Source organism: Dendroctonus ponderosae, unplaced genomic scaffold (assembly GCF_020466585.1).
Source record: "Dendroctonus ponderosae isolate FM_Combo_2020 unplaced genomic scaffold, Dpon_F_20191213v2 Dpon_F_20191213_1, whole genome shotgun sequence".
Lineage (NCBI taxonomy): Eukaryota > Metazoa > Arthropoda > Insecta > Coleoptera > Curculionidae > Dendroctonus > Dendroctonus ponderosae.
The window spans coordinates 25,629,883-25,657,792 of NW_026017110.1; the positions used below are offsets into that span (position 1 = coordinate 25,629,883).

General features: G+C 35.9%; 1 protein-coding gene across 3 annotated transcripts in view; it reads right to left on the reverse strand.

Annotated features, from left to right (window-relative positions):
- LOC109544295 (dachshund homolog 2) overlaps positions 1 to 26,918 on the reverse strand; it is a 212,220-nt gene extending 185,302 nt beyond the window's left edge. For all 3 annotated transcript variants that reach the window (XM_048668109.1, XM_048668117.1, XM_048668107.1), the window contains exon 1: positions 25,952 to 26,918. In XM_048668109.1, coding sequence (XP_048524066.1) covers positions 25,952 to 26,640 — 689 coding nt within the window. In that variant the 5' untranslated portion in view covers positions 26,641 to 26,918. The remainder of the gene's footprint in view (positions 1 to 25,951) is intronic.
- Between the last annotated feature and the right edge of the window lie 992 nt (positions 26,919 to 27,910).

Sequence of the window (27,910 nt, forward strand, 5' to 3'; positions counted from 1 at the left end):
TTCCCCTGAAAACTGTAGTTTGTTAAAAAAAATGTGGTTTATTGGTTTCCACTGATTTTTTCATGTTTACTTTCTACTCAAAAACGCTCTATATTTTGTAGTTTTACTTAAAAATACTGACGATATGGATGGATTTTACGCGAAAAATTACAAGATAAATCTGTAGCTTTGAAGGAATTTTACAAAACCTTTTTTCAGCGTCGAATTCGGGACAAAAACGAAAATAAATTTCTCCCGTTTTTTTCCGAAAATCATTAATATTTTCTCAAAAACCGATCACAAAACTAAAAGTTTTTAATCAAAAACACAAAAAAACATTTTTTTCTGATACTTTTCTTTTTTTTTTTCACGGGTCTGTTCAGCCAAAATTGACAAAATTAATTTTGCTAGAAAATTTTCCTCATTTATCGGTTTCGGTGAAAAAATCAAATAAATTTTTATTGGAACACTCGGCTCCTGAACAGCTTTGTAAATTTTTTCTGAAACCGTTTGCAGCTTCGAATTTTGAACAAAACCCTAATAATAATATTTTTAACCGAACAAGTGAAAGAATAATCAATTATTCGGAAAACTCGTCACTTTTGTCGCTGTGACTAATTTGGTTTATTTAAATTCCGGTTTGTTCACTTTTAGGTCAATATTTCTAAAGAAAACTCTCTCTAAACAGAACAACGCGATTTTTGCTAACGCTTTGCTGTAAAATACTGGCAAATCGAGAGTCATATACATGAAAGTCAGTCAAAACATGGATTTTACAAGAAAAGTCGTCGTCTTTACAATTTGGTCTTCTTTATCGTCTTTTCCGAATACTCGTTTTACCTTTGGACTTTTGGACAAAATCGAAACAAAGTTACCTTGTTTTTTCCACTAAATTTGGGTTTTCTCAAAGAACGACCAAAGAAAGCAAAAGCGTATAATCAATATTTGGAAAACTCGTCACCCTCATCGCTCTGAAATATTTTTAAGTTTCTTCAAAATCTCTGGATTTTCCCGTTTTGGACCCAATAGTTTCAAGCAATCGTATACGCAAAAGCAATATGTTAATTGCTTTTTTTTGTTAGATATTAAAATACCGTCACCTGCCATGAGTTATAACTCATTAACCAATGAGTTAAAACTCATTAACTCCATACGACTCAAGTTTTGATAAATTCATCCGCACGATGACCGAGTTCAACCCCAATTGAGGAATTCTTGAGTGTTTTGGGACAGAAACTACCAGAACTTTTTATTTGGTAGTTGGAATCAACTGATTTGTTTTGACTTGATGCACTACTCATTTTTGAATATTTATATTTTGACTTTTTGCGCAAAAAAATTTTTGTTTCCTTGCTATTTAACAATTTCAAACATTAACTGCAAACGTTGTAGTAAGTGAGTTATTCTCCAGTAAATTGATTGCAAAGCGTTTGTAAAAATTTGACCATCAATAGGACGGGAGCCAGACATTTTTTCTTAGCAAAAATTAGGTGAGATCGCCCGCCGTCTGACGAAACCCCGAATAAATCGACCAGAACTAAATAATCGAAAGCACCAAATGACCAACTAATATCTCACAATGTTTTACACGCAAAGCAGATGCATTCTATCAATTAGGACAACTGATCATTATGGATTGATGATATTCGAACTAATTAAGCACTGAATTGACATTTGCAGCTTAAGGGCCCAAGTTCCCTTTAATTGAGTGGGCCCCCATAAAGGGCGGCAAATTGCTTACCTACTTTAAAGTCAACATAAATCAAATTAAATGCAATACTGGCGGTCATTTCAGGAACACCATTGCAGGCTGCACCCCTGCATAATTACCTAACCAGACGTTTATTTACTGTCGTCCCAATGTGTGTACTCCTATAACGTTAACTGAAGTAGCTATATTAAAGGCCATTGGCGTTCAGCAACTCAATCGTTTGTAACGTTTTTTGCCGCGACAATAAACTAAAACTCTCGGAGTCAATATGGCGCTCCAATCAAGCCGAAAGCTGGATGGTTTAAAAATGTAGCTAAACCTGCCCGAGCAATAAAGAACAACAATTTCCTGCAAGCGCTGTCCCTGGACTGTGCAGATCCCTACAGCAAATAAACTTGTTCTGACCGCAGCTTGGAAAGGTCAGTGAAGGGAATGCTGCAGCACCAGCAGCAGGAGCCATCAGGGTCAGGTGAGATAATATTATCCTGCAGGATTTAACATCCGGCCGCAACTATCGGGGAAGTTGTTTCCTAACCAAAATCGCTCGAGGTGGGATTGTTTATAATGCATCTGTGTATTTTGAATCGCGGTAATTTGCACTTGGCTTTCCATCGCTGCCAAAACCGCAACTTTTGTAAAACAAATTCAACCGATTTCGACACTCGCGATAAATAATCCCGCTCATAAATCACAAGCTTTTAATAAAACGATAACACCCGGACACATTCCCTAAAATGTCATATTCAACGACTTATCCCGAATAAGAGAAACAGTAGTAAAGGGCTTTATCTTTATCATTAATAATTCGTGGAAATATCCTTGTGCATATTAATAACGATGTTATTAACACTCGTTTCGCCCAGATAAACATGAGTACTATTGATTGACGCATTAATATATTTACGAAATATTTTCATTTCTATTAATGGAGAAAGTTCCATTATCAAATACTAACCTACTTTTCTGCGTTGCTACAAAATGCGGCTTTTGGTATACTGAGAAAAATGTCGCCCTCCTTAAAAAGTGATGATCGATATTTGATACACCGGGAAAAGTGTTATGATAACAACACGATTTTCCAGCAACAATTGTTTTTTGTTTAGTTAAAGGAGTAAGTCAGTCAAGTTCTCTTATCGTTTGCTTCAAAAACAACACAAAATCAAGTAAAACACACACTTTTCTTAACAGTAATTTTCTAAACCAAACTATCGCTTGTGAGCCAACCAGATTTTCCAATCTCATCATCATTTTATAGCCTTTATCGAAAACATAGTCGAAAAAAGCAACGGGAAGTTTTGGAAAACCGCAAAAATGCGTATGGCAACTAATGAAAATTGTTTGAATCATTTCAGCAATACACAAAAAGTGTATGTTGAAATCGAATCAGATAAGTGCAAAAGAAACTGAAAAATGTTTCAAATTTACGTTAGATCGCTAGTAGCTAAATGAATGCATTTTACACTGGGTTTACATCGCTTATGACATCAATTACTTAAAATGCTGCTTGTAATGTGCTTATTATATAGTGCATTATTTTACATAGAAAATTGACAGGAATAATTAAAACATGACGATAACATTAATTATTTATACTATCAGCCCATTTCTAACAGTTAGTTAGTATATCAGTCCGGCTTGTTCTCATTTAGGAGGAATATTATTCATTCAAGGAATAGGAGTTAATAATCAATACATTTGCGGTTGAAATTATTAAAAAACAAAAGATTTTCAAGGATGTTCAAGTCAAAACTTTGGTCTGGGAACGAAAAATACGGACTTTTAACTTTTTTTACTTTAAAAATAGCACTTAAAACATGACGGTAAAGTGAAATGTAAAATAAACTATTGATTTATTGATCGTTGAAAACATTCTAAATTTCAGAAAGTTTTCATAATCATCAGATGAAAAGTTACTCATAGTACTCATAGTTACTCATATCAATTTTAAATAACCAATAAGTAGAAGTAAATCTACAAAGAGCTCTCGACCTGTTTGATATAACAAATTTCTCGATCAAGATATAAATCGTGCAAAAAATATAAAAATGTGTCTGTTCCAGCACAATTTTTTGTTAAATTGTATTAATTGTCATACATTTTTTGAAAAACATGTTTTTGGTCAAAATGTTGTCCAATCAATTAATTTTTGGGTAATTTGGAAGTTTTTGGAGATGTTTATGGCATAGACGAGAAAAAATACATTAACGATTATATCACTAGAATTATATGGTCACTTATGCCGACTATTATTTTAAAATAAGTCGTAGTATCGATTCTGCTATGACCAGCATGATTTAAGTTTAAAAGAAGCCACTGCAGAAACAAGTATTTAGTCATAAGAGGTTCAGTCTAAAGTTTGTCTTACGATAGTTACGGTCACAGTCATAAGAAGTCATAATTCCAGTTCGGTTAAACGTAAAATTTGGAGTAAAATGGTTTTTAAAAACGGAAGTTTCAATAAAATCCCAGTCAGGTGTTTTTTTTTTCATTACAAAAGTTGAAAAACATAGATAAAATACATCATCTTCGTCAAAATTCAGCAATAAAATTCGTAAATGGCAAAATAAATTGTTAGTTGAATATCTTGAATATCAGCTCAAGTGCATCCTCAGAGGTATTTTCCTCGAAAGCGTCCACTGAACTCATGAAGAGCCACTCGTGCTTGCGTAACGTCGGGAAGAAATTATTCTCCACCGGGACCCAACAGCCAAATTTTTCCCCAAAGATTCATCAGCTTTCCGCTTTGCTTGGTGGCCAAACGTGTTTTAATGAGACCAATTTCATTAAATCTTCTCGTTTTTTTTTTTTTAATGCAGCGTGTATCTAACATTTTTTTCTAAATAGGCACATTGAGTCATTGAATAATAAATAAATGCTTTTATCTAACCACCCCTAAAGTACGGAAATGATTTATATCAAATCGAAACAGTATTAGAAACAAATTAAAAAGCGGTAGGACCCTAAAACACCTAGACGGGCAGCTGTTTGGCCAGAAGAAGAATAGAGTTGGAAACCGCAGCCTCATTTTGGGCGTATTTAAAAAACGAATATTATATTTTTCGAGGGCAATGAGCCACATCATATTGTACGGATGCGTGCATTTCTTGAAAAGGACTCTGTATAATCGGATACATCCCAAGTACAAGGGAAAAGCTTTTCAATATCTACTGTTGCACCCTCTTGTTTCGCGTTGCCCGAGGTTGTTTTCAAATCTTTGCCATGCGTTTTGGTTCCAAGCTGAAAATGCTCTCGCATCACTAAAATAATTAGACAACAAACCGAGTGGCCTATTAAAATATAACTGTTTTGCTTATGGTGTTTTAATTCAACTTTAATTCGAGGCTCGCTTTGTTGAACCGTACAATAAGGAATGATTGTTAATAGTCACCATCCCTCTATCATTTAAGCTAACCACATTTAATTCGTATTTAATAGTATAGCGATTTGAGGAGCCTGGCCTTAAATGTGATCAATGGTCAGAAATGATCATGTATTTACAGTTTTACAAGGTTTGTTTCTGGGGTCTAGAATGAATCACTCTATTTGTTCCTGCAATTATATAATCTGTCTGAAAAATGCCCGATAAATAAATCGCTTTCTTCTGCTGCCCACTTTTGTTTCTGTTAATGCCTTCCGAGTGTAATTCTATATAATCTTTGCCATTCGGTATAATTTCAACGTGGAAATAACAGGATGGCTGAAGAATTTCAAATTATTCCCACGAGTAAATAAATTGTCTTGTTAAACCATTTTCTTTATTTGGGAACTGTCCAAGTTAAACGATTCAATCGTAATTAGTATAGAAATTTGAGCAGATTTTTTGTTAGAATTGCCAATAGAAAACTAGAGAACAACCTTTACATTTTCAAGGAACATTTCACTGAAGTTGAACCAAATTCATAATTTGTAGATGAGGCCAAAACCGCAAAGGCGACTCCAGAAAAATGCCTTTCTTTATACTTGATACATACTCATATTCAGTTACAGAATATTTTTGCTCCAAAAGGAATCTTTTGGAATGAACGTTAAATCTGAGAATCGTTTGATGGCACATAAAATCCAATACTTGCATAATACAAGACTGAATATCTTGCAAATTAATGCGGTTTTATCGAAAATAACCAATCAAGCCTGCCATAATGTTTAATCTGCACCTATTCTGTGCCTACAATGGACGATTTCACATTTTACATAGTACACGCTGGGGCATTGTTGGAGCAACAAACATACCATAACAAAAGTCCGTCCTTAATCGAAATTCCGAAATTTAAGCGATTGTTTCTATGCAACACCTCGCCTATCATAATGCCTATAGATGACTGATAGGCGAATTGATCGTATGCACGACACTGGCAGATTTGAGATTGACCATCATCATATATTGAAATGATACAATGTATATTCAATCTAACAAAAGCTGCATACGCTTATGCGGCATGCACTGTTAGAACTCCCGAACTACGTGATTATCAGATGAATTCACACACGCTCATATTGAGTGGAGAGTGAAGATGAGGATGGAAAACTCTTCCGATATAAAGGAAAGCGAGACGGAAAACATAGAACGGCCGGATCTGATAGGCAGATGAGTGACTGCATGAAGGAATAATTACAGAGCGCTGTTTTGTCTGCATTTATTGTACTAAACGTTAGATAATGAACCCGAGGAGAGAACGAAATGACTACCAGTAAGTAGTTTGAAGTTGCTGATGCATCGTGGCTTCGATTAGCGATTGAAATTGATTCATCAGCTGCCACGATTGGAAACTTTCTACTTTAACAGTCAACACATTCTTCAAACACGTAATGAGCTTTGGAATTCTATTCACAAAAACATAGCAAATCTCCAATTTAATTAACATATTAAAATTTGCCTAAGTAGCGGAAAATTGTAAAATATGCATAGTAAATTGATAATATTTCAAAATGTTGCAAAACATTTCAGAAGAACGTACTTACAATCTTCGGCCCGGAAATTGTCTCACATGTTTGAGCAAGGGTTTGAAGAAAGTCGCCCAGATTGTGAAAAATCGCCGATTACACTTGAGAGAACTCGCTCAGTAGATTTTCTTGTAACAAAAGCACTTTCCCTTGCACCTGCTATAAGCTGAATAAACATAAGTTGAAACTGAACACAATCAACTCCTTGAATCAATCAGAATTGTCTACAATCGCATTCAACCCTTTGGGATGTGGGCAACGACCGAACATACAGCGTTGTTTAATTTTGGAAACATTTGGAAAATAACGCGATGAAGAGCTCAATTGTTGAGAAAAGTTTAGTAATTAGAGCGATACTTAAATACATTGATCTTAAATCGTCTATGAATTTTAGTCTTCAACATGAACTCCACATCGTGAAACTTGGACCAACATCTTGGACTTGGAGAGCATTTCGAACTTTGCTCCATTTGGGATTGCTTCATTTGCCGCCCTATAGAAATCTTACAGTGTCTACATTTTACCAAAAAATTGACTAACAAAAAACAAATAATGCTCAATAGCGCTTCAAACAAAAACAAAATCGCTTGAAGCAATCAGAATTTATCCAGTTCTAAAGTTAGGGCAAATTTGGCTGGGTAACGTTGATTTTGTTAAGCAGTTTATTACATCAGAAACGGTAATTTTGAAGTTATTAATTTACTTATATTGAAGTTATTACACTAAAAACCTATAAAGTCCAACCAGAAAAAAGCCAATAGTCACTGGTGAAACTGGAGAGAAGGCAAATTTGAGCAAAGAAGTTACATGGGAAGACATACAGAATGTTTATGCTTTGTAAAAAGATGATAGTTCTCCTGTGCAAAGATCTCGAGTGTTCTTAGACATTTCTGGTCTATGTGACGCGGAAATTAAAAAACTGTTAAATTTTCTGCACTTTATGAGTTCAAAGAAGCCGATCGAATGCAAAGCATCAAAACCAGTCCCTCACTCTTATAATTCCTAGTCAAAATCAGTCAGTAAGTCAGTCCTCTAATGAGCTTCAAGGGAAATCTCCAATAAAAATATGGCACATTTTCAATTATATCAAAATTACACAAAAGCTTATAAGTAGCCGTTGAATTTTAATCCAGGAAGCAAGTGAACAAACAAAGGAAACAGTAGCAAATCCACAGGAGGCCTTAAAATCGCTCCTGCGTAAAATCGGACACGTTATATAACACAGAGGACAACATTAGTTCTTATTTATTCATTGAACCGATAGTAGTGGATTAGGGCAAGGCGGCTTCCAGCTCAAAAGGACATTTTAGGCACCCTCAGGTGATGATAGTTGCACCTTTTGGGTTTATCTATGTATATGATCGCGGGAAGATGGCACTTACATGAGCTTTTTGTGTCATTTTCATGGTTGCGTGGTTCGAAATGATTTTCAAAACGTTTGTGCGAGCCCCACACTTTTTGTGTTGGTGAAAATGGCTCTTTTCAGCTTGCCGTTTGATGGGATATCAGAAAAATGGGGCTAATTTTTCTCGTTTGGGTCGTTGGTACGATCCGAACTGTGCACGACGATTTACATTAATAATATCTAGAGCAATTATCACTTGCAGGTCTGCTTGACGAACCAAATCGCTATAGCAAGTAATAAACATTCAGCTGTTCTTTTAATTTGTATTGTATGTATTTACCCACGTATTAATATTAGTAGTAGACAGAGTGCGATGGAATACCGTTACCGTTACATACGTTTTACTGCCTGTAATTAGATATTTACCATATAAAAAGAGTTGGAAAAGCCTCTCATACACCTGCCAAAGAAAAATTGTGATATTATTAGGATAACTAAGTCTGTATTCTTCATGAATGTGTGCATGGCTCATTCAGTGGCGTTCCGTGACAATAGCTACTTTTAATGATAATGGCATAAATGGGTGTTTTTGCCTCAGAAACACCTGCGTTAAAAATGTTATAGCCTTCGCAGGTCAAGTTCCGTTTATTACAAATAGAACCGTTTTTATTATATTGATTTATTTATTAATGAAACTGATAATTAGTTAAATAAAGTTAATTTTTTTAATGGTTTTTCAATATAAGTGTTTCTAAGAAAGCGAAGGCAGAAGCCAAATAATAACAAGAGACTGATAATGCCTATTTTCAGACAATTAAACTGGAAAAATTGTTAAAGAAAAAAATATGTAGCGTAAAAAAGTGACGCTGCGAATATTTTATAATTTGTATTCTGAATAAATAAAATTTATTTTTCCCATTTATGTCTAAAGTTCTAAGATCCGAAGAAACTTTACGAGTAATTCTGAAAATTGTCTGCAAACATACACTGTTTCATTGAAAATTATACTGATGCGATAATCTATTATGCGACCATTTATTAACGCCATTTATTACTCTGAGTACATTTATATTGTAAACTTTTTATACAAGACGATTTTTAATTGGAAATTAAACATCCAGAGGAAGTTAAGTACGCTGCCAGACAAATGATTCCAGAAATGGTCTGTGTACAATAACTATGAATTAACCGCATACTACAGTTTATATGAACAAATACGTGTTAAAAAGTATATTTAAAGTTTTATTGAAAATGTGAAAAACGCAATTTTTTTCACGGTTTTTTTATTATTTCTAACACATCCAAAACGAAAATGGGCGGTTTTATTGGAAAAAGAACGTTGTGGGAAAATAAATAAAATGAATAATTTGCGAAAAGTGGATTTGAAAATGTATAATCTATAATTGAACTTTTATTAAAAGCTGCAGCTTCAAACAGATGTGAGTAGGATAGTGTTTAGTGTTTTCAAAATGCCCTGTACATCTTTGACCGGTCGAAAACAAACATTATTTAGATAGTTTTACAGGAATAGTTCAGGAAATAATGTTTATTGAACAATTTCTGATGCATTTTATTATTATTTGTTTTTCTTTGCTTGTATGATTAATACCTGCTCTGATCGTCCTTTAATTTGCCAAATGCACATGTTTTGAAAATGTTGAGTGCTTAATTCGTTCAACACTAGCAACATTTTTCAATACTGTTTGCATATTTCGCATTTATTTGATGAATTGTATTCATCATTTTAAATATTAGTGGTTTTCGTCTCTAAAAACAGAATTCTAGTTTTGCTTGCAAAAATCATGTAAGATTGAGATCAAATTTGTAAAAGTTTTGAAAGTGAAATGGAATTCAATAAATCGTATTGCACTGAGTGTCGAAGAATCAATGCAACAAATTGTAAGCCCACGTTCAAAATGGAAAAACAAAAGTCAATTGGCACAAAAAAAATGGTTTTGACTATTGTTTTCCCAGTGGATGACTAATCCCGCCTTAAAAATCGCAATCAGTTGAAACATCTGGTATCGGGAAAACTTTCTAGAGTTTCATGTCTTTTCTTTCGTAATTTTTTTGCAAGCAAGTTTTTGCATATGCATTGTTTTCGTCAAGTAAGGATCAATTTTTTCTACAAATACAAGCTCTTGGAAAAACAATCTCTATTTGCATTATTTTTTGGTTTTCCATGCAGAATGAAAACCATCGTTGGAAGGCTCCTTCTCCATAAAAATTGTAAAGAATTGAAACCGTTTTGAGAGATTGAGGTTTTTAGAAAATGCAGTAAGCACATTTCTAACTATTTTCTCGTCCAAAAATCGATTTTTTTAAATGCGTGTTTTTCCAGCTCAGTTAATAGTCTGTGACCTAAGAAGCTCGTCAATAAGGTGAGTCTGTAATAGATCAAATATGATAAAATATGGTTGGTTAAAGCATTTTCGATTAATTCGAGCTGGAGAATCAAAAGTGTCTTTCATGAGCTCGATGCATTCGTCGCTTTCTTGCGATGAAAATGGACTTTGACTGACTTTTCCAAAAAATAGCAAACTTACGATTATTCCATCACAAATCATTCAATATGAATGTATTCCACCTGACAAGCTCTTCAATATGAATGTATCGGTTTTTTTTCAAAACCTGAAAACCGCTCAAAATAAATCGCTACTAATTTTTGGGTATTTTGCGTCCGAATTATTCCGAAGATCGTTCGATTATTTGCTTACTTGCAATCTGATTTTGACGATACGATGTGATTTTTGAAAAAAAACAGTCAACAAATGAGGCATTTTCCGGTAAAAATTAATTTTTACATATATCGGCTAATGACGAGACACAATGGGACTAATTTTCGATTGTTTTGGCTCAGAATTATTCTGTGTCTGCTTATGAAGTCCTTGAAAATGTAATTTTCTTGTTTGTTTTCTACTGTTCCAGAAAAAGGAAATTTGGTGCAGTGTTACCTTCTAAGTTCACTAAATTATCAACTTTTTTTCTTGAGAAAGAGATTTTTCTCCGTGATGATGATGATTCTTTTAGTTGATGATCGCTGAATATTTCTTAGAAAATTGTTTATGTGTCATTGATTATTATTTAAGTATCTAATAAGAAAACGCAACTGCGCAGTCAAGAAGTAATTTTTGCGACAAAACATTTATTAGAGAGGAAGAAATCCATTTATTTTGCAGTTTTCCCACTTCAGTGGTTTCTAAAGCAGCGAGCGTGTACCGATGAATTCCATATTTCTTTCAATAATGGGGCTAAAATTAAATGAACTAATTAATTATATTTAACGACTGCTATAAACGAGCCGAAAGGATCAATTAAAAAACATCAAATATCGAACAGAGCTTATAAGATCAACTTTTTTTGGGATCTCGTGCGTCTAGACGTTTAGAAAATTAATACTTTTGAATAATCATTTTAATGAGCTCACTTTAATGATCAAAAAGAGGGAAAGTTCTTTCAAGTTCCTCAATATTGTATGTGCTGTCACAATGTAGATTTTTTACATGGTTAAAATATATGTATTTGCGATTAATTGGAGTTAAAGTATAAAAAATCAGATTTAAATTCGTATTAATTGTTAATTCTACTCTCAGTCATTAATCACACAAACTAAACGTTTTTCTGCAAGAAATAGTTTTTGAAAAATTGGAAAATTCAATAATAATATGGAATATGCATAGATACGCATCAAAAACGATAAATATCTGGTAGAAATTCAGTGCTTATTACATCAATCAGCCGACGTATTTTTTTTCTGTCTGGTTCTATGGTGGTTCTAAAAGCGTAAAACCCAAAACCGTATCAAATCCTGATCGACATTCGCGAGTATCGACCAGAATTGATCAGAACCCGCCATGACCGGCGGGCAAAAACCACGACCAAATTACACCCTGTGATGCCTAAATTGCAGTCTTCAACCTGCTCATGTTGATTGGTCCGATATTTAAATTTGCCCAGGATCCATCTTGTGTTCATTTATTCGAAATGCGCTTAAGCATCAAGTGTAGCTGAAGTGCTGAGCTTTCGAACGGTTTTGCTGGGGTAAATGAGCGACTTAAAAATGTAGAAGCTTCTGTGTGAAAATACTGATATCTCCGGCACGATCTATATGAGTATTTTTCATAGCGAAAAAGGGACACTGTTCAAACATATTCATGCAGAAGGAACCGAATACGGTTTCTGTCTGTTTTTATTTCTACGAGTGTTTGCGTTTCATCTGTCTTATAAATGGAAGTTTTGTTTGGGAAAAATGAACATTTGATCGGAAGATAGCATATCTTAATTAAAGTATACATTTACAATATGCACACAAGCCAAGTAATCATATTCCATTTTAATAAGAAACGCGAAAGCAAATTTATTAATTCAATTTATCTTTGGCACACAGTTTTTTCTGCAAAATAGGTGCAAAGGATGGCTTTGATCGAGTTAATCGACGTTAATAGGTCAAAAACCAATTAGCAATTACATTAGCCAAACAAGCTAATTGTTATTCAAATGTTTAGCAGTTGAAAACCATCAATAATGTGCTATATGTCAGGCTTAATTTCCAATACGAATAATAATTATTTAGTTAATCGATTGTCACAATTTAATTGTATTTATTGCAAATACCGATATGTATTATTTATGTAATTGCGCGAGATTAAAAGCATGTCTAGGTTGTTCGTTTTAATTTGCCATTTTTAAGTAGAACGATAATAACTATTCATGACGCAGGTATTGCTATTATACATTAAAGAATATCGATTTCAGATTAACTGAAAAAGCCATAATTGAACGTGGTGATTGCAAACGAACAAAACACATAATTGAAAAACAATAAAAAAATGTGATGAAGACTGCAAAACCGGGCAATGATATAAACGAGCGCATATTTCAGCGGTTTGAGTTTAATTAAGCATTGCAAAGATGCCCTTTAAAAACAAAAGAATGCCGAGCCCTTTTTCACAACCATCCGGGTAAGCTTCTTAGGCCCTGAAGAGACCAATTTTACCAGTCAAAAGACTTTCCATATTCGTCGGTACAAGTATTTACCCGCTATCTTGATAAACAAACCAAGTTATTTTCTTAAGTTTAAGTAAACAGTACTTTATAATTAAAGTGCATAGAATATTTACCAGTACGGCTTTTTATCGGAGATGGAGACAAAAACGAGCAAGATGATGAAAGAAGAGAACATCAACGCGAACTTAGCCTACCGCAATTAATTTCGCGACGGTCGAGGATCGGCGATGCCCTTGCCTTCTCCACCTCTTCCACCTCTTCTGCCCTAAGTGCCTATTGAAGAATGAAGAATCATAAATAAGATGGGACATGTTTGCCCATGTTGCGAAGTAATCTCGATATACAATGGCTGAGGACAGGTATAATATGCCGCTCAAGCAACATTTTATGATGGGATTTAAATATATCTATGTGGTGTGGCTACTCTATGCGCATAGATAGAAGGAACGGGACTAAAACGAGTCTGAAATTTATAGGGCTCCCATTCCACACAGTTCAAAGGCAAATAATTCAGCGCTTAGTGTGGCTTTCTGCTCTAGCATAGAATGTCCGTAATGAGAGTTTAGTTGAAATATGCATGCATACATCTCAAAGTGCGCTTTTTAGGGCGGCAAATTCAAAGGAAAGGGTCATTTTATCGACGTAAATATGTGTGTGTGCAGATGCGAGAATTATTTCCAATACCAAAGCGCTGCATGGATTATAAAATGGTTTTTAAAATCAGTTTATAGTGTGAATTGTACAGGGTGCTTCCTCATAAGTTGCCACCCCCCTAGATCATTTATTGCAAAAAAAAATATTGGAAAATTGGAATTGTAAGGAGCACTTTACATTCCGTGAGTTATCAATTGCATTACAACTTGAGATATGTACTAAAATTTACCTGCGATCGCTTCATTTTGCTAAAAATCTAAACTGAATTTGTATGTTTTTAAATATACGAGTTTTCAAAGCGACTGAAACGTTGCCAACAGCTCAGAATTACAAATGAACACGTCATACATTCGTGAAGAAATATTTACTATCTGGAGCATTTTCCAGAAAAGTGTTAATGTTGTTTGCAGACAAAATCTTGGACTTCTTGCTTTTAAAACCATCAGTTAGTTCTAGTAATTTGGTGTAAGTTGCAATGTTTATATTGTGAATTAAAATTAATTTAATTGTTATTCGTAACATAGGGAATAAAAGGGCCAAAGAAAAGTAGGTTTCATCTTAGGTACTGGATAATTCTTGGAAATTGTCCGAAAATCTTCTAATAAAAGGATTTTTCAATCTCTAATCCAGAAACTTCAAAAATTGAACGATCAAAATAGGTAAAAATGGAATCTGAACTACTTGTGTATTTTTTCCTAGAAAAGATTACTGGCGGGAAATTGAGCTGACAATATTCATCAAGCGATCGGAAAATGGTCAGCTGTTTGTAAAAATTCGTGGTTTTACTTCGAAAAATATCTTTTTTACTTTCGAGAAAATAGAGAGAAGCTAAAACCGGAAATATTAAAGTCAGCAATCAAAACTGCTCCAAAAATTCTTAAACTTTCTTCTACTAAAACTAATGGGTTTTTCGGGTTTTTAGGCCGTCGTTGGGTGAATATCTTACCGACGTTTTGCAAGCACGAGTGGCTTGCATCTTCAGAAGTAGTTTGCTTGAACCCTTACACTGTTTCGAGCGTTGAAGGAAACCACTTCTAGAGATGCAAACCACTCGTGCTTGCGAAACGTCAGGAAGAAATTCTACCGAACGACGGCCTAAAAACCCGAAAAACCCATTAGTTTTATGGAAAGATTTTCAACGTTTTCTCTCATTTTGTAGAAAAAACTTTATGAATTTTTAAATTTTTGGAGCAGTTTTGATTGTTGACTTTAATTTTTCCGGTTGAAGGTTCCGGTGAAGTAGAAAATATATTTTTCGAAGTAGAAAACTAGAAACGAGAGTTTCGAGCTCATAGTTTGTCGTCTGCCCGACGTTTCTCAACCACTCACTTGCATCTTCAGAGATATTTTAATCGAAAGCCTACACTAAGGCATAATCAGAAAGGAACCAAATAGTCTTAAGTTAAGTTAAAGTTTTCCGCAGAAGTATTTGAAATTTCAATCTTGAAATAACATTCACAAAGTGGACTACACGCGATGAAACTTTCAATCGGGCGTTGCGGCATCGATAGCGACATTTCCAGCAATTGATTCTTCATATTGGTGGGGAATTTCGAAATTTAAAAAAAAAACAAGAGGAAATAGACATGAAACCGGTGAGCATTTTGTCATAAAGCAGAATTTCTTCCCGACGTTTCGCAAGCATGACTGAATTCGATCTTCAGAGGGGGTTCGCTCGAAAACTTGCACCATATGCACTCTAAGACAATGAGGGAATGACCTCTGAAGGTCCGATCACTCGTGCTAAATACCGCAAAAACTCACAAGTTGCAGTATATTAAATTATACAGGAATTAATGCAGTGAACGGCTGGGAAAATGAAATTCTGTGTCAATCAAGTTTTCGATAAAATTGCGTAAAAGTAAGCAATAGAAAACGGACGCACATTAAGCTGATATGGCAAAATTTACTGTCGATCTTCGGGAAAATCCTGGATTTTTGTAAAATCAACCTCTAGCTAAAAGAAAAATTGATCAATGAAGTGCAAAAAAACGCCTGAGTGGAATCAAAATCTATTCCCAGACCACCTGTTTGGAGACCTACAAAAACTCGAAACTGTGACTTTAACAGACGAGAAATGAAGCGAAATGTGATAACGAAATCGAACAAAATCCACTTGGAAGTCATTCACGTAAAGCTGGAATAAAAACGGCGAACAATCACAACAATTCGGAGTTCCCCCATTAAACGTTTCCTTCCCCAACGCGAGCGCCAGCAACACGTACAAATGGCAAAACAGTCGTCAACAAAAAGGAGATTTATCTGCTCCAACTGGCGCCTGGAATGGAATCCACAGGTTGGGGATGCCGTCTGGCAATATTCCCCGGAATTCCCCTCGGTTTCTCCGTCTGTTCAATGGGACATGCCGTCTCTATCGAATTCATTCCATTTCTCTGAATGTTATTTCTGGCGGGAATGCGCCACGTTCTGCCCATCCAGATTGTTCATTTTCAATTAGAATTTAACACCGAGCGTAGTAATACTGGTGTGGGATACATGGTATCTACAATGTATCGATGACGGTCAATAAATCCAAACTGGTACGGGTTCCGCTTGGAGAGGATCTAAATCAATTCAAAATAAATATTGTTGACAGTTACGCCGAACCATTAAACAATCCTCCAACTCTGGCCAGCTCCCATGCTCTAACCAGACAAGATAATTTATGGCAGTCGGGTGCCAAAGGTTGCCAAAACCCATGGTCGTGTTCAGCTTTATTGGTTTTTAGTGTAAACATTGTCAGTGTGGTAATTACCCTGCCAATGAACTGGTTCAATGGTTCCACGCTCGTAAATTGTACCCTGAATGCATCTTAAGTGAATGTAAAATTTGATTAGTTGATTTTTATGTGCAAATATGATGATCAGTTGGAAAGGGAAATCAACGATACATTTTTGCAGCTTGACTTAATTTTTTTCAGTGTTCGCTAATGGAAAGAAGCAAGAAATTAAATATGCCTATTATTGTCATCAAAATTTTTGAAAAACCAATTAAATTGCACTTGAAAATACTTGACTTCAAATAGGATGAATTACGGTGGAGAATTTTGGAATATCCGACCTCAATTTGTTCATTTTGGACGCAAAACTCTAATCTGAAAGAGGAAATTATTTTAGGAATATTTAGCCCGACGATTACTAGTGCCGGACTGTGGGACTAGGCAAAAGCAAAATTATTTTCAAAAAATTCTCTATCAGGGCTCAGTTCATAGAGCATACTCTGCTCTTTCAAACGGCAGTTGAAGCACATTTCTAGTTCTTCTACTCTTGGAGAAATTAATTGCATCACCAGCATGCTCGTGACGGACATAATCTCACTCAGCGAGACTATATAGAGAGAATATTTAAAAATTTGCTCAAAAATCTTGGGTCATAGTTTAAAACTGAGACTTGCTGAGCAGATAGCAGATGTTTTCTAATCTCTCAAAAGCCGCTTGAAGTGTGTTTCCAAATCGACTAGTTTTCTAGAAAAAAATTTTCATAGTCGGGCCTGACATGATATGTCGCAGAGACCAATGTTTAAAAATTTGGCCAGAAATCTGCAGTGGGAGTCTAAAAGCGCAGCGTGTTTCCAGCGCTTCTCCTTTTGAAGGACTTAATTTTGTTCATAGTCATGTCAAAAGCAACACAGAGCAATATCTAAAATTTTGCGCAAAAATTCACATCAGAAGTCTGAAAACGGAACACACTCAATAGATAAGGAGCATGTTTCCAGAGCTGCTGCTGTCCGAGGAATTAATTTCTGATCATAATCTTGCCGGATATAATCTCGCAACAAGCAATTTTTTAAAATTTGCCCAAAAATCATCGATCGATGTTTTAAAATGAAACTTTCTCAGCTAATAGATTGTAGTCTCGTTTTACAATTGCCGCTTAATATATATCTGTGCTTCTACCGCTTTTCATGGAATGTATTTTCATTCATAGGTGGGCCGGGCCGGACATGATTTCTCTCAAAGAGACCAATATTGAAAATTTTGCCCAAAAATCGTAGGCGGGGTCTCAAAAGGGAGCTCACTCGGTAGATAGGGCGCACTCTTATCTGTCAAATTCCGCTTAAAGTATGGTTCCAGCGCTTCTGCTGTTGTAGGAATTAATTTATGTCTATAGTGGTGCCGGGCATAATTTCGCCCGCAAAGAGCAATATTAAAAAAATTGTCCAAGAATCGTCGATCGAGGTTTTAAAATAAAACTTTCTCAGCTAATAGAGTGGACTCTCGCCTTTCAAATGCCGCTTGATGTATGTTTGGGTCTCTACCGCGTTTCCAGGAATGCATTTTTATTCATAGTCGGATCGGAGATGATTTCTCTCAAAGAGGCCAATATTGAAAATTTTGCCCAAAAATCGCAAGCGGAATCTCAAAAGGGAGCTCACTCGGTAGATAGGGCGCACTCTTCTCTGTCAATTTCCGCTTAAAGTATGGTTCCAGCGCTTCTGCTGTTGGAGGAATTAATTTATGTCTATAGTGGTGCCGGGCATGATTTCGCCCGCAAAGAGCAATATTAAAAAAATTGTCCAAGAATCGTCGATCGAGGTTTCAAAATAAAACTTTCTCAGCTAATAGAGTGGACTCTCGCCTTTCAAATGCCGCTTGATGTATATTTGCGTTTCTACCGCTTTTCGAGGAATTAGTTTTTATTAATAGTCGGGCCGGATATGATTTATCTCAAAGAAACTAATATTTAAAAATTTGGCCAAAAATCTTCAGTCGAAATCTAAAAGCGGAGCTCATTTGGTAGAGAGGACGCACTTTACTATCTCCAATTCCGTTTGGTAGATGTTTTTAGGGCATCTACTTTTCGGGAAATGCATATTTATTCATTGTCCTGTTGCAGATGATTTATCTGTAGTTTGCCAATAAAAACTAATTTTTCAATAATCTCAAAGTACAGTTTACGCGCTTCGTAAAAAGGAAGAGATTAAAAAAATATTTCAAACATGTATTGTAAATCAGTAAATTACTAATTTTATTGAAAGTTGACATCAAAAAAGTCCACCCTGTAGCGATCGTTATAATTAAATCGAAAGTCTAAAAAACCAATTTAAATAGCCTAATCAGAATTCCTCGAGTCATTTCGTCAATTTCTTCAGGTCTATCTGACCGCAGTCGCAAAGGCGCCTAAATATCAATAAATTATGACGAATCATCTGTAGAAACGGGGCGAAGAGCCTCGGCTGACAGAACCTATTAGCAGCTCGGCCGTTCTTACAAAGAGTCCGTTTCGAATCCTGGAATATCCAACCGAGATTCTTCAGTCCTATTGCTGCTACCGATCATTTATTATACAAATACTAACTGTTTATCGTTATTGTGTTCGATATAATGGGAAGGTGTCCGATAAAACATTGATTGGTTTTATTATGGGGAATGACGATGATGATGATGATGACGTTAAACGGCCTAATGTAGATTTGAGATTGCTTGTTTACATTGTAGCTAGATTGGCTGTGGATTTTTACATCTGTCCATGCTGCTAGTTACAAAATCCAGCTTAATAAACGAGTTTTTCGCTTTAAATTTGGGAAACCCTGTATAACAAACGGGAAATTTTCTGTTAATGTTAAACTGGAAAAAAGTGTTTTTAACATTTTCCAGATAGTTGCTAAGGAAAATTGCATCGATTCACACAAAAGTTGAAATAAATTTACGCCGAAGAAAAATTTTACTTCTGTGCTTACCGGTGATAATGAAAAATTACCTTAAGACGCTTAATTGCAACACCCTGTAATAGGCAAATGTCTCTTAGAAAATCAATGGTTGTGGGGTTCAATTGTCCACGTGAAAGATCAAATTTTTGATCTACCAATGGATTAGACCGACTTTTGCGCGAAATATTTTTAAGAAAAATTAGTGCAAATTTGATTTATATCAAATACCGGGTGTTAAAAAGTGTTTTTCCTTAATGTAAATTAAGAACCATAGGAGGTGATAGGAAATGTTGACCAAACCAAATCCACATCTTGGCAGAATTGATTGGAAAAAGTCAGTGAATATGTGGGTTAATTCACATTTCGCATTTACAGTGGAAGTGAGCACTCACAAACGTGAGATGTGTGCACACATTTACTAATCGGGTTTCAAACAGGACTTTCCTGGTTTTCCAACAATGGCTCGTTTTTCCGAACGGTTCATTACGCCAGAAGAGGGTGTTAACGCTTATTTTTAACTCATTTTTCTGCGCTTTCACGTGCCGCTTCTGATTCGGTCGGCCGAGATGACAGTGAAAACTTTTCTCGTTCGGGTTAATTCGATGAACACGCGTGAATTTTCACGGATCGATAGAGAGGGTGGCTATAGCTTCCATGTGCTTGAAATAAGCGAACTTTCTGCGTAGCTCATCGCCAATTTAATACACTCGGGAACATCATGTTGCATTTTTCTCTAGCCAATCTAATCGAATAAGAAACAGTTTTCCTTAATACCTACTCAAATTCACATATTCACTGCCACTTATGCCAGTGTTTGCGTGTCGGAAAAGTGCTTTGCGTGATTGGAGTCGAGCTTGCCGATTTTCGGCCTTAAACCTCCAGGCTGTAGAGGTTGCAATTGGGTCCTCATGCGATTACTATTTGCCCAGACTTGATTGACAACAAGTAGGTTTTTTACTGTTTTTAATGAAGATAATACCACCATTTTCATAAGTTAATATTCATTTTTCCACCATGTTGACTTCCTAACTACCAGGCGGATACTTCGGGTGTATTCGCATTTATGGAAAGTGTCTTAAATTTATGGATTTTATACAATTGCTTGAAGTTCGCAAAGGATAGTTGCTACCTATACAGTGGAAAATATGTTATAGACTGAAAAAGAGATTGTTCGAAATGGGATTTTCCGTGTTGAAAAACGTCTTTCGCCTCGACATACTTATGTGTAACTTTGCCCGTCTTAAAAAAAGTCTGGAACAAATATTCGAATAAGCTCTGATTCATTTTCGTCTTGTAAAAAATGTGGAGGTTCTTGTTAATAATAATATAATAATATATATAACCCTTGCACTTATGTGTAGTAAATTAGGTCAAAAATGTTATGGTTTGTCCAACATACGAATCTAATTTATTAAATGTCTCTGAAGCCATATCAGTCAGAGAATGTTACATCTTTGATCGTGGCTTAATTTCAGACAATTATAAAAAATATTTGCTCAAGGTTCTTCAATAAATCCGAATGTGAAACCTTTCAGAGGTGCCAAAAACATATACTCTACTCTACACGTACTCTAAATTTTGGCTAAATAACTAAAAATCTGACAAAGCTACAAAGAAACAACGATAAAAAATCTGACGCTTTCGCTCCCGGCAACTTATTTTAGAGCGAAAGGAAAAAAACTTAAAAATATGTATTTGATGAAAAACTGCAAAATACTGTAAAACTCGTACAGTCTTTTTATTCAAATTCGATAGTTCCAGTCAAAAGGATTTTATGAATTTTGTCTTTCCTGACTGCGTTTAAAACCTTTTGAAAAAATCACGTCAAAATCCAAGGAAACTAAATACTTTTAGCCATTACTAAAAAAAGTGTTTCTGCAATTCCTAATTAAATTAGTGGAAATTGACAATAGATATACGGCCCGAGGACAAAGCATTTAGATACTAAAATAGCAGGATGTCTCCTTAATCGACTTAGTTATTTAAGGTGAATTTGCCATCTTGTCTAAAAAAACAACATTCGTAGCAAACTGCAATTGCAAAGTGGCCATCAAATATAAAACATAAAAAAAACAGAAAAAGTTACACAAAAAAACAATAAATAATAGTAAAATTTAAGACAAATGTACCTATAAATTGAAAGATTTAAAATGAAATTCAGCTTAAGCCCAAAACGGCCGCAGGTAATCTTAAGCTGGGCTTGCCAAATATTGAAGGTGGATTCCGAATTTGAAAAAGTTCGGTGAAGAATAGAGACCCTCGACTTGGCAAATGAGCTAACGGTTCGAACAAAAGCCCAAAATTACACGGTCAGGTAGAGTAATCGTTAAACCTAGCAATAATAAACCAAAGAAGCCATACATCACCGTGAACGGTTCTTATAAACGAGGGCAATTCCTCATCACAAATGCCATTATTTTAATTTTTTATTATTTCATTTGTATCTACAATTTTAAAAACCGAAGATACTGTATTGAGTGTATGCTTGAGTGTGAGCAAGTCTAAGTTGAAACGTTGAAATTTATCCAAGAAAGATTGAAAAACCCATTCTTTTTTGGAAACTTCCTGAATAAAATATCGCCGGTACGTAAACTAGTAGTATTTGTTTCCATCGTGAGCAGATTTAAACGGCCCCATAAAACCTTGTAAAGTCGACACAAACAAAGTTTCGAGCTTTTATTACGTTGTTAAACAAAGCGGTTACGTGTATAAAACAAGTCTGATGTGTACTATTAGGCGCCGTTTTTTAATTACTGAAGTCGGTTAAATGCAACTGCCAGGCTCTAGACGGGCCTTTTTGTATGATGGTCGTTTGCCTTAACTGGATTGGATCGACTTTTTAACGCCAAAAGCACAAAAGGTGCAGAGAAAGTTCCCAAGTGAGGCTTCTGGGAAGAACAATCATCAACATCAGTAGTTATTAAGTTAAATCAACCAGATCAAATTGACTGAACAATGTCACTAAATACAGCAGGCAAAAGTCGGCAGTCGGTAGTCATAAGCAATCAATTTGATTTCCTCATTTCAAATATCTTTACGATTAGCAAATTGTGCATTTAAAATTACAATCGCTCCTTAAATGCCTGTCGACTAGCAAATTTATAGGCGCAATCGTTTGCCAACATCAATAATCAAATTTGAATACCCGTGTGGTCTTTGTATCCGCTTATGATATCAGATTAATTAATTAATTTAAGAAAAAACAGGCATAGTTTTATAATAACAAATAGTTACCCAATTAGTAAGAAATGCGCTAATTATTTATTTTAGTGATTAAGGATATTTCACAGTGGCATGATTAATCTAATAAATATCATAATTTTCCATTACATTGTAGCATGAGCTATTAATTAAACAAATGTCGCATAGGTAGCCGGAGCTGAATAAATGTTGCAAAATCACAAATAATTCTCTAGCAGAAACAATGTTACAATAACAGCAACTTGAAGAGAACCACCGCAACAGTTCAAATTAGTTAATTTAGACGCTGTTATCCAAAAGTGCCCTTCCTTCATCGTTTACGAGGGAGAAAGCATGGAATAATTACATTTCAGATTATTTATTAACTGCGAACTAACCCTTTCGTTTCGGGGAAATAAAATAGGGATTGTATACCGAAGCAAGCAAGATATGAGATAGGAGGAGCAGAGGCTTATGGAATCAGTTATAAAGCAACAATATAAATGTTACATAATTTTTTCAACCACTGTAAACGATTGATGAAGTATGATTCATCAATATAACATTTTTATTCTCTTCTACGTGAATTTGAAATACTGTTTTGCGGTTTATTTGTATTTTTAACTCCAATTTTGCCTATTCAAATTCAATCATATTCATTTTTTTTTGGTAAGTCGCACAAGTCGTTGACTGAAAAAACGGCGCCAAAAGATGGAAATTTAACGGAAAACGTACACACCGGAATTCGGGTGCATTTTTATTGAGCAAACAAACACGTAATTTAAAATAGTCGTTAGAAGTCGAACAATTCATTTAATTTGTTGTTTATTACCTAAAATTAGTTTAATGTGTTGGTTTATTTGGTAATAAAAATGTATTCAAATAGAGCAACCGCTTTTCTTATCTGCATATATGAGGTCCAAATTATTGGTGAATTTATCGATAACTGTAGAATTCTGGTTACATCAAACATACTTAGAAGTTGATGCAAAATTCCAAAATAAAATACATATTTTCGCAGCCAAAATAAAACTAGACTTGGGCGTTTTTCATAGTTTTTCACATTCAGTTTCACACATTCAAGTGTCATAGAAAAATGTCCGAAAGGTTTAAGTACAAAAATGTGTTAAAATTGAGTGAAAAAATAGTAGAGAATAGCGCAAAAGCAAATAAATTTTATAACTTGAAATATCAACTGTAAACGTGATTTTTAAACGCTTTCGAAGTGTGTTGTGGCATAGAAACTAATCAATTTCCAGCAGTCGAATTGGAGACGATTAAGACACAGGGGTGAGAATGAACGTAAAACTCGGAACTAAATGAAAGAATGTGAAATTTCAAATGCCAGAGAGAATTGAGATGATGCAAACGGAATAAACTAAGGAATTGAACAATCTCATTTACTAAAGCTGAACAAAGCGTTAATTCGAACTTATTCCGTAATAATCGCGTTAACTGTATGATGCAATTGTGAAGTTCATTCATTAATAAGAAATGATTGATAATTATGACCATTTGAATATTTTTCAACGTCCAACTAATGCATTTTTAATTTCTTTCAATGTTACTCATCACTGTACGCACTTGCATTTCCACATTTAATTAATTTAAATTGCCTTTTGCCTGCGAATTATCATCAACAATGCGAAAAGTAAATTAAATAGTGTTTCTTCTTCTACTAATCCGCGCAGTTTCATTTCCGATGCACAAACAAGAACGGCGAAATAATCGAAATAGCATCATACAGTAATATCGAGAGAACAATAGCGGAAAACGCATTCGCTCCTCTCCCCTTGAACAAAAGTGGAAATAATTACAAAACAGAATGCAAAATAAACGAAGGGTGAACTGGAGTGGATAAGTCCTTTTGCCCTACATATCTGCCCTGTTTGATATATGTTTTATTGAGTTCGGTTTTATTAAATGCAGTTCGGGATTCCGATCCAGAGTCCGAATCTCGAGTGGTTTGATGATAACGCACGTGTCTAATTAGATTTCTGAATCCCGAGGGATTATGGCATTGGTGTAGTTTTCACTTTTAGTCGAAGAAACCAGGGTTTTCTTCTTATAAGTTGAATATGCGAAAATAATAGAGATACAATTTTAAGTAATTATCAAAGACGTCAGCTATGAGTGGGTTGGTTAGTTATTAATGTGTCGTATTATGGAAGCGAAAACAGGCCAAAAGTTAAAACAACGAGGCAAAAGCTTGCAGGGCTAATAAAATTTACCCAGATATTGCATAAGTTTTCAACATATCATACGATGGGAGTGAAATTCTGAATACAAAAAATTCTATTGACCTTATGCTGCTTATGTTTTAACCACCCAATCTCCTTGGAAGGGTATTTTGTGGGTCCCCTTTTATTTTGCCTCAAAACTTAAGCAACAAAATTAATTTTAGTAAATGATCCATTGGGAAACTTTTTTTGTCTGTTGGTGCTTTTTCACATTTGATTTTGTTTCTGAGATATTTAATTAAATTCGGGACAACGTAGTCACATAAATTTCATTAAAGGTGTGCAGATTATTGATACAAGTCAATTTCGAAAGTTTTTTTGGTACGCAACATTTACTGCAAACTTTTACCAACTCAGGCAAAAATTTCAAAAATTGCTCAAAGTGTATATCTGTAGCCTGAACACATTTTTGGCATTGACGAACAAGTGTTTTAACCGCCGCTGGTTTTGAACGGGATAATTTTTCAGTTTATCACAATCGCTTTTAATGCTATGAATCAATTGCGCACGGGTATTTACTGGTTTTTCGCAAACGATTGATCTTAGATGTCCCAAGCAAAATTATCCAAATGATTCAGGTCGGGTGAGTGTGCTGTCCAAGTCACTGGTCCTTTGCAAGGAACATTTTTGAAGTGGCCACAGACTTAAGTTAAAACAAATCATGGCTAGGGTGCTACATTGTCCCGAATTTCATTGAATATCTCTGAATCAAGGGAAAATGTGAAAAAGTGGTTAGAAACAAAAAAGTTTCCAAATGTATCAGTGAATGTATCTGTGGAGCCGTTGCAATGAAATTACTTTTTTTGTTCAAGTTTTGATGCAAAATAAGGTGGGGATGACCCCAAAATACACGTCTAAAGAGGGCAAAGAGCATCTGTAGGGTCAGCAAAAGTGTTTGCATGCCAAATTTGAATACAATCGAATGAAACGCTGCTAATCTTATGAAGAAAAAAGTAGCAAAAATGAGAGGATAATGAGATTTAGGATTTCTCGCCTGTTCTAATGACTCCCGAACTTATCAAGATTAAACCTGAATAACCCGGTATAGCTGATGCAAATATTTGGCTGCCAATAATGTGAAAAGCACTAGACTATTTTATTTGCGCTCAACAATGCGAAAACGACCCTATTTAGAAACTGTCCAAACTGATAAAATGTATGTTTCGACATGAAGTGATTTCTGAGCCCTGGACTGTAAAGTGTCTTGTACATAAAGGTAAGTGGACGACATTCGCAAATACATACCTGGCAGTGGTGCAATCTTTATAGAGAGTATCAAAGTCTTTGCATGATAAGAGTTTGCATCTGTTGACACCTGGCTGTATAGCGCCCAACCCTCTCAAGATGCGAACTTGTTCCACATTACAAACCAGCGGAACGATATCGAGTCTCTTCAACTTAGTGTAAACTGTGTGCAACCCTCCAACCAAATGCTTCAAGAACAGTTCGAACGCTTGGGGCAGACAAAGCATCGTGTCACCGGCAATGATAAAAGCTGCCACTTGCTGACCACGATAGTCGACCAGTTTGCACTCATTAGCTGTCGGATCAGACGTGGATATTGGTGGCGGTGAGTTGTAAGAGCGTGGAGGCCCATGATGAGCCATCAGGTCCAAGGGATTGTGCAGCACCCCAAGGGAGTTTAAGAGGCCCAGGCCTGGCGGGGGCAGGTGGCTCAAAGCCATGCTTCTGGCCAGAGAGGCACTGGATACCGGTGGAGGACTTAGAGGGTGAGCCATCGACATTGGAGGGCCCAAAGGAGAAGCCTGATGAGGACTGTGAACCTGATGCTGGTGGTGGTGGTTGGAGATGTTGTTGTTGTTGTTAGTCGGGGGAGATGGAGACTGTTTAATGGCAACAGCTGGGGAGCCGGATGAAGCGTGACTACTATGATCACTGGCAGAGTCTACACCGGAATTGTCCATCATCATCATTCGAAAACACTGAAATTGTCCGGCACGCAACGCGTAGTGAATTTTGAGTACTGAAGGGCACCACCCCACAAACTCTGTTAATGCAAATGACAATCACGACGCGACTACTATCCCAAAGTCCATCCGTAGAAACGTACCGACAATTGGAGAATGGGCTATTCGCCCACGACGATTGTTTGTCTGTCTCTCCAAATCGAGTGAGGCGTGGTGAGATTCGAACTCCTATGCCTGCGCACTGAACGGAACCTCTACCGGCGGCCGACTACAAATGTAATAAATAAAAACATTTGGAAAAACTCCAGTAACTCCTCGGCTCCACCTCCAGGACCCGGGGCGGGCTTTATTGGCGTGCGGAACTGAACGGCGCGCTGCCATTCGATGCCCCACCGCTCCTCGCTTTTCTAACACGCCCTCAGGCTACAGAAAGAAGTTGCGATTTTCTTTGTGTGGGGCGCCGGAGAGGAAAACTTGAAATATGAGCTGTGACGTATTGATAAAGAATGTCACCGCGTTCTGTACGCAATCGATACAAGCGATGGACCGGGGGAAGAGGGACTGCCAACTATTTCCTTTTTTTTTCTAATTTTTGGTTTTGTTTTCTCTCTCGATCCGCCCGGTACGCCGCGCTCTTTTGTTTTTCTTAAATTGCGCCAGCCTGGGAGTAGCTTTTGTCTGCAGACGCGCGGGTGTTTCTCTATGCACCCCGTTTATTTGCTACTTTTTTATTATTTTTCCATTCAATGCTATTCGTTTCTCCTGTTTCCTGTACGGTTATTAATTAAATTTTATTATCTTGGTGCTGGCACTAGTTCGGGGGGGTTTTGTTCTACATTGGCCAGCATCGTTCCGAAAACACAAGGTTGCCGTCGTTTTATCGCAATTCGTTTCGCATATTTATTCCTTCGTTCGAACGTTATTAACTAATTTATGCACAGGCAGGCCGATTGTGGGCTCTGTCGGTTTCGCTCAGGGCTTTAGAGCTTTCCAATGTTCAGAGTATCGCAAAATACATCTACAATTCAAAAAATTGATAAAAGTGACTTAAATATAAACCGTAAGTTTATCTATATGTTATGTTAATTTAAATTAGTCTCCTGGGTTGCAGTCATTTATTCCGAATCACAATTATTCATTTTTTGGAACGTTTCGGTGTTTTTCCACCATGCTCAGTTAGTCTAAATTAGGGACCCGTACCGGAACCGATGTGGACCCAAAACCGGAACGGAACCGGTTTTTTTTTCTGGACCGGATCAGAAACTGAACCCATATT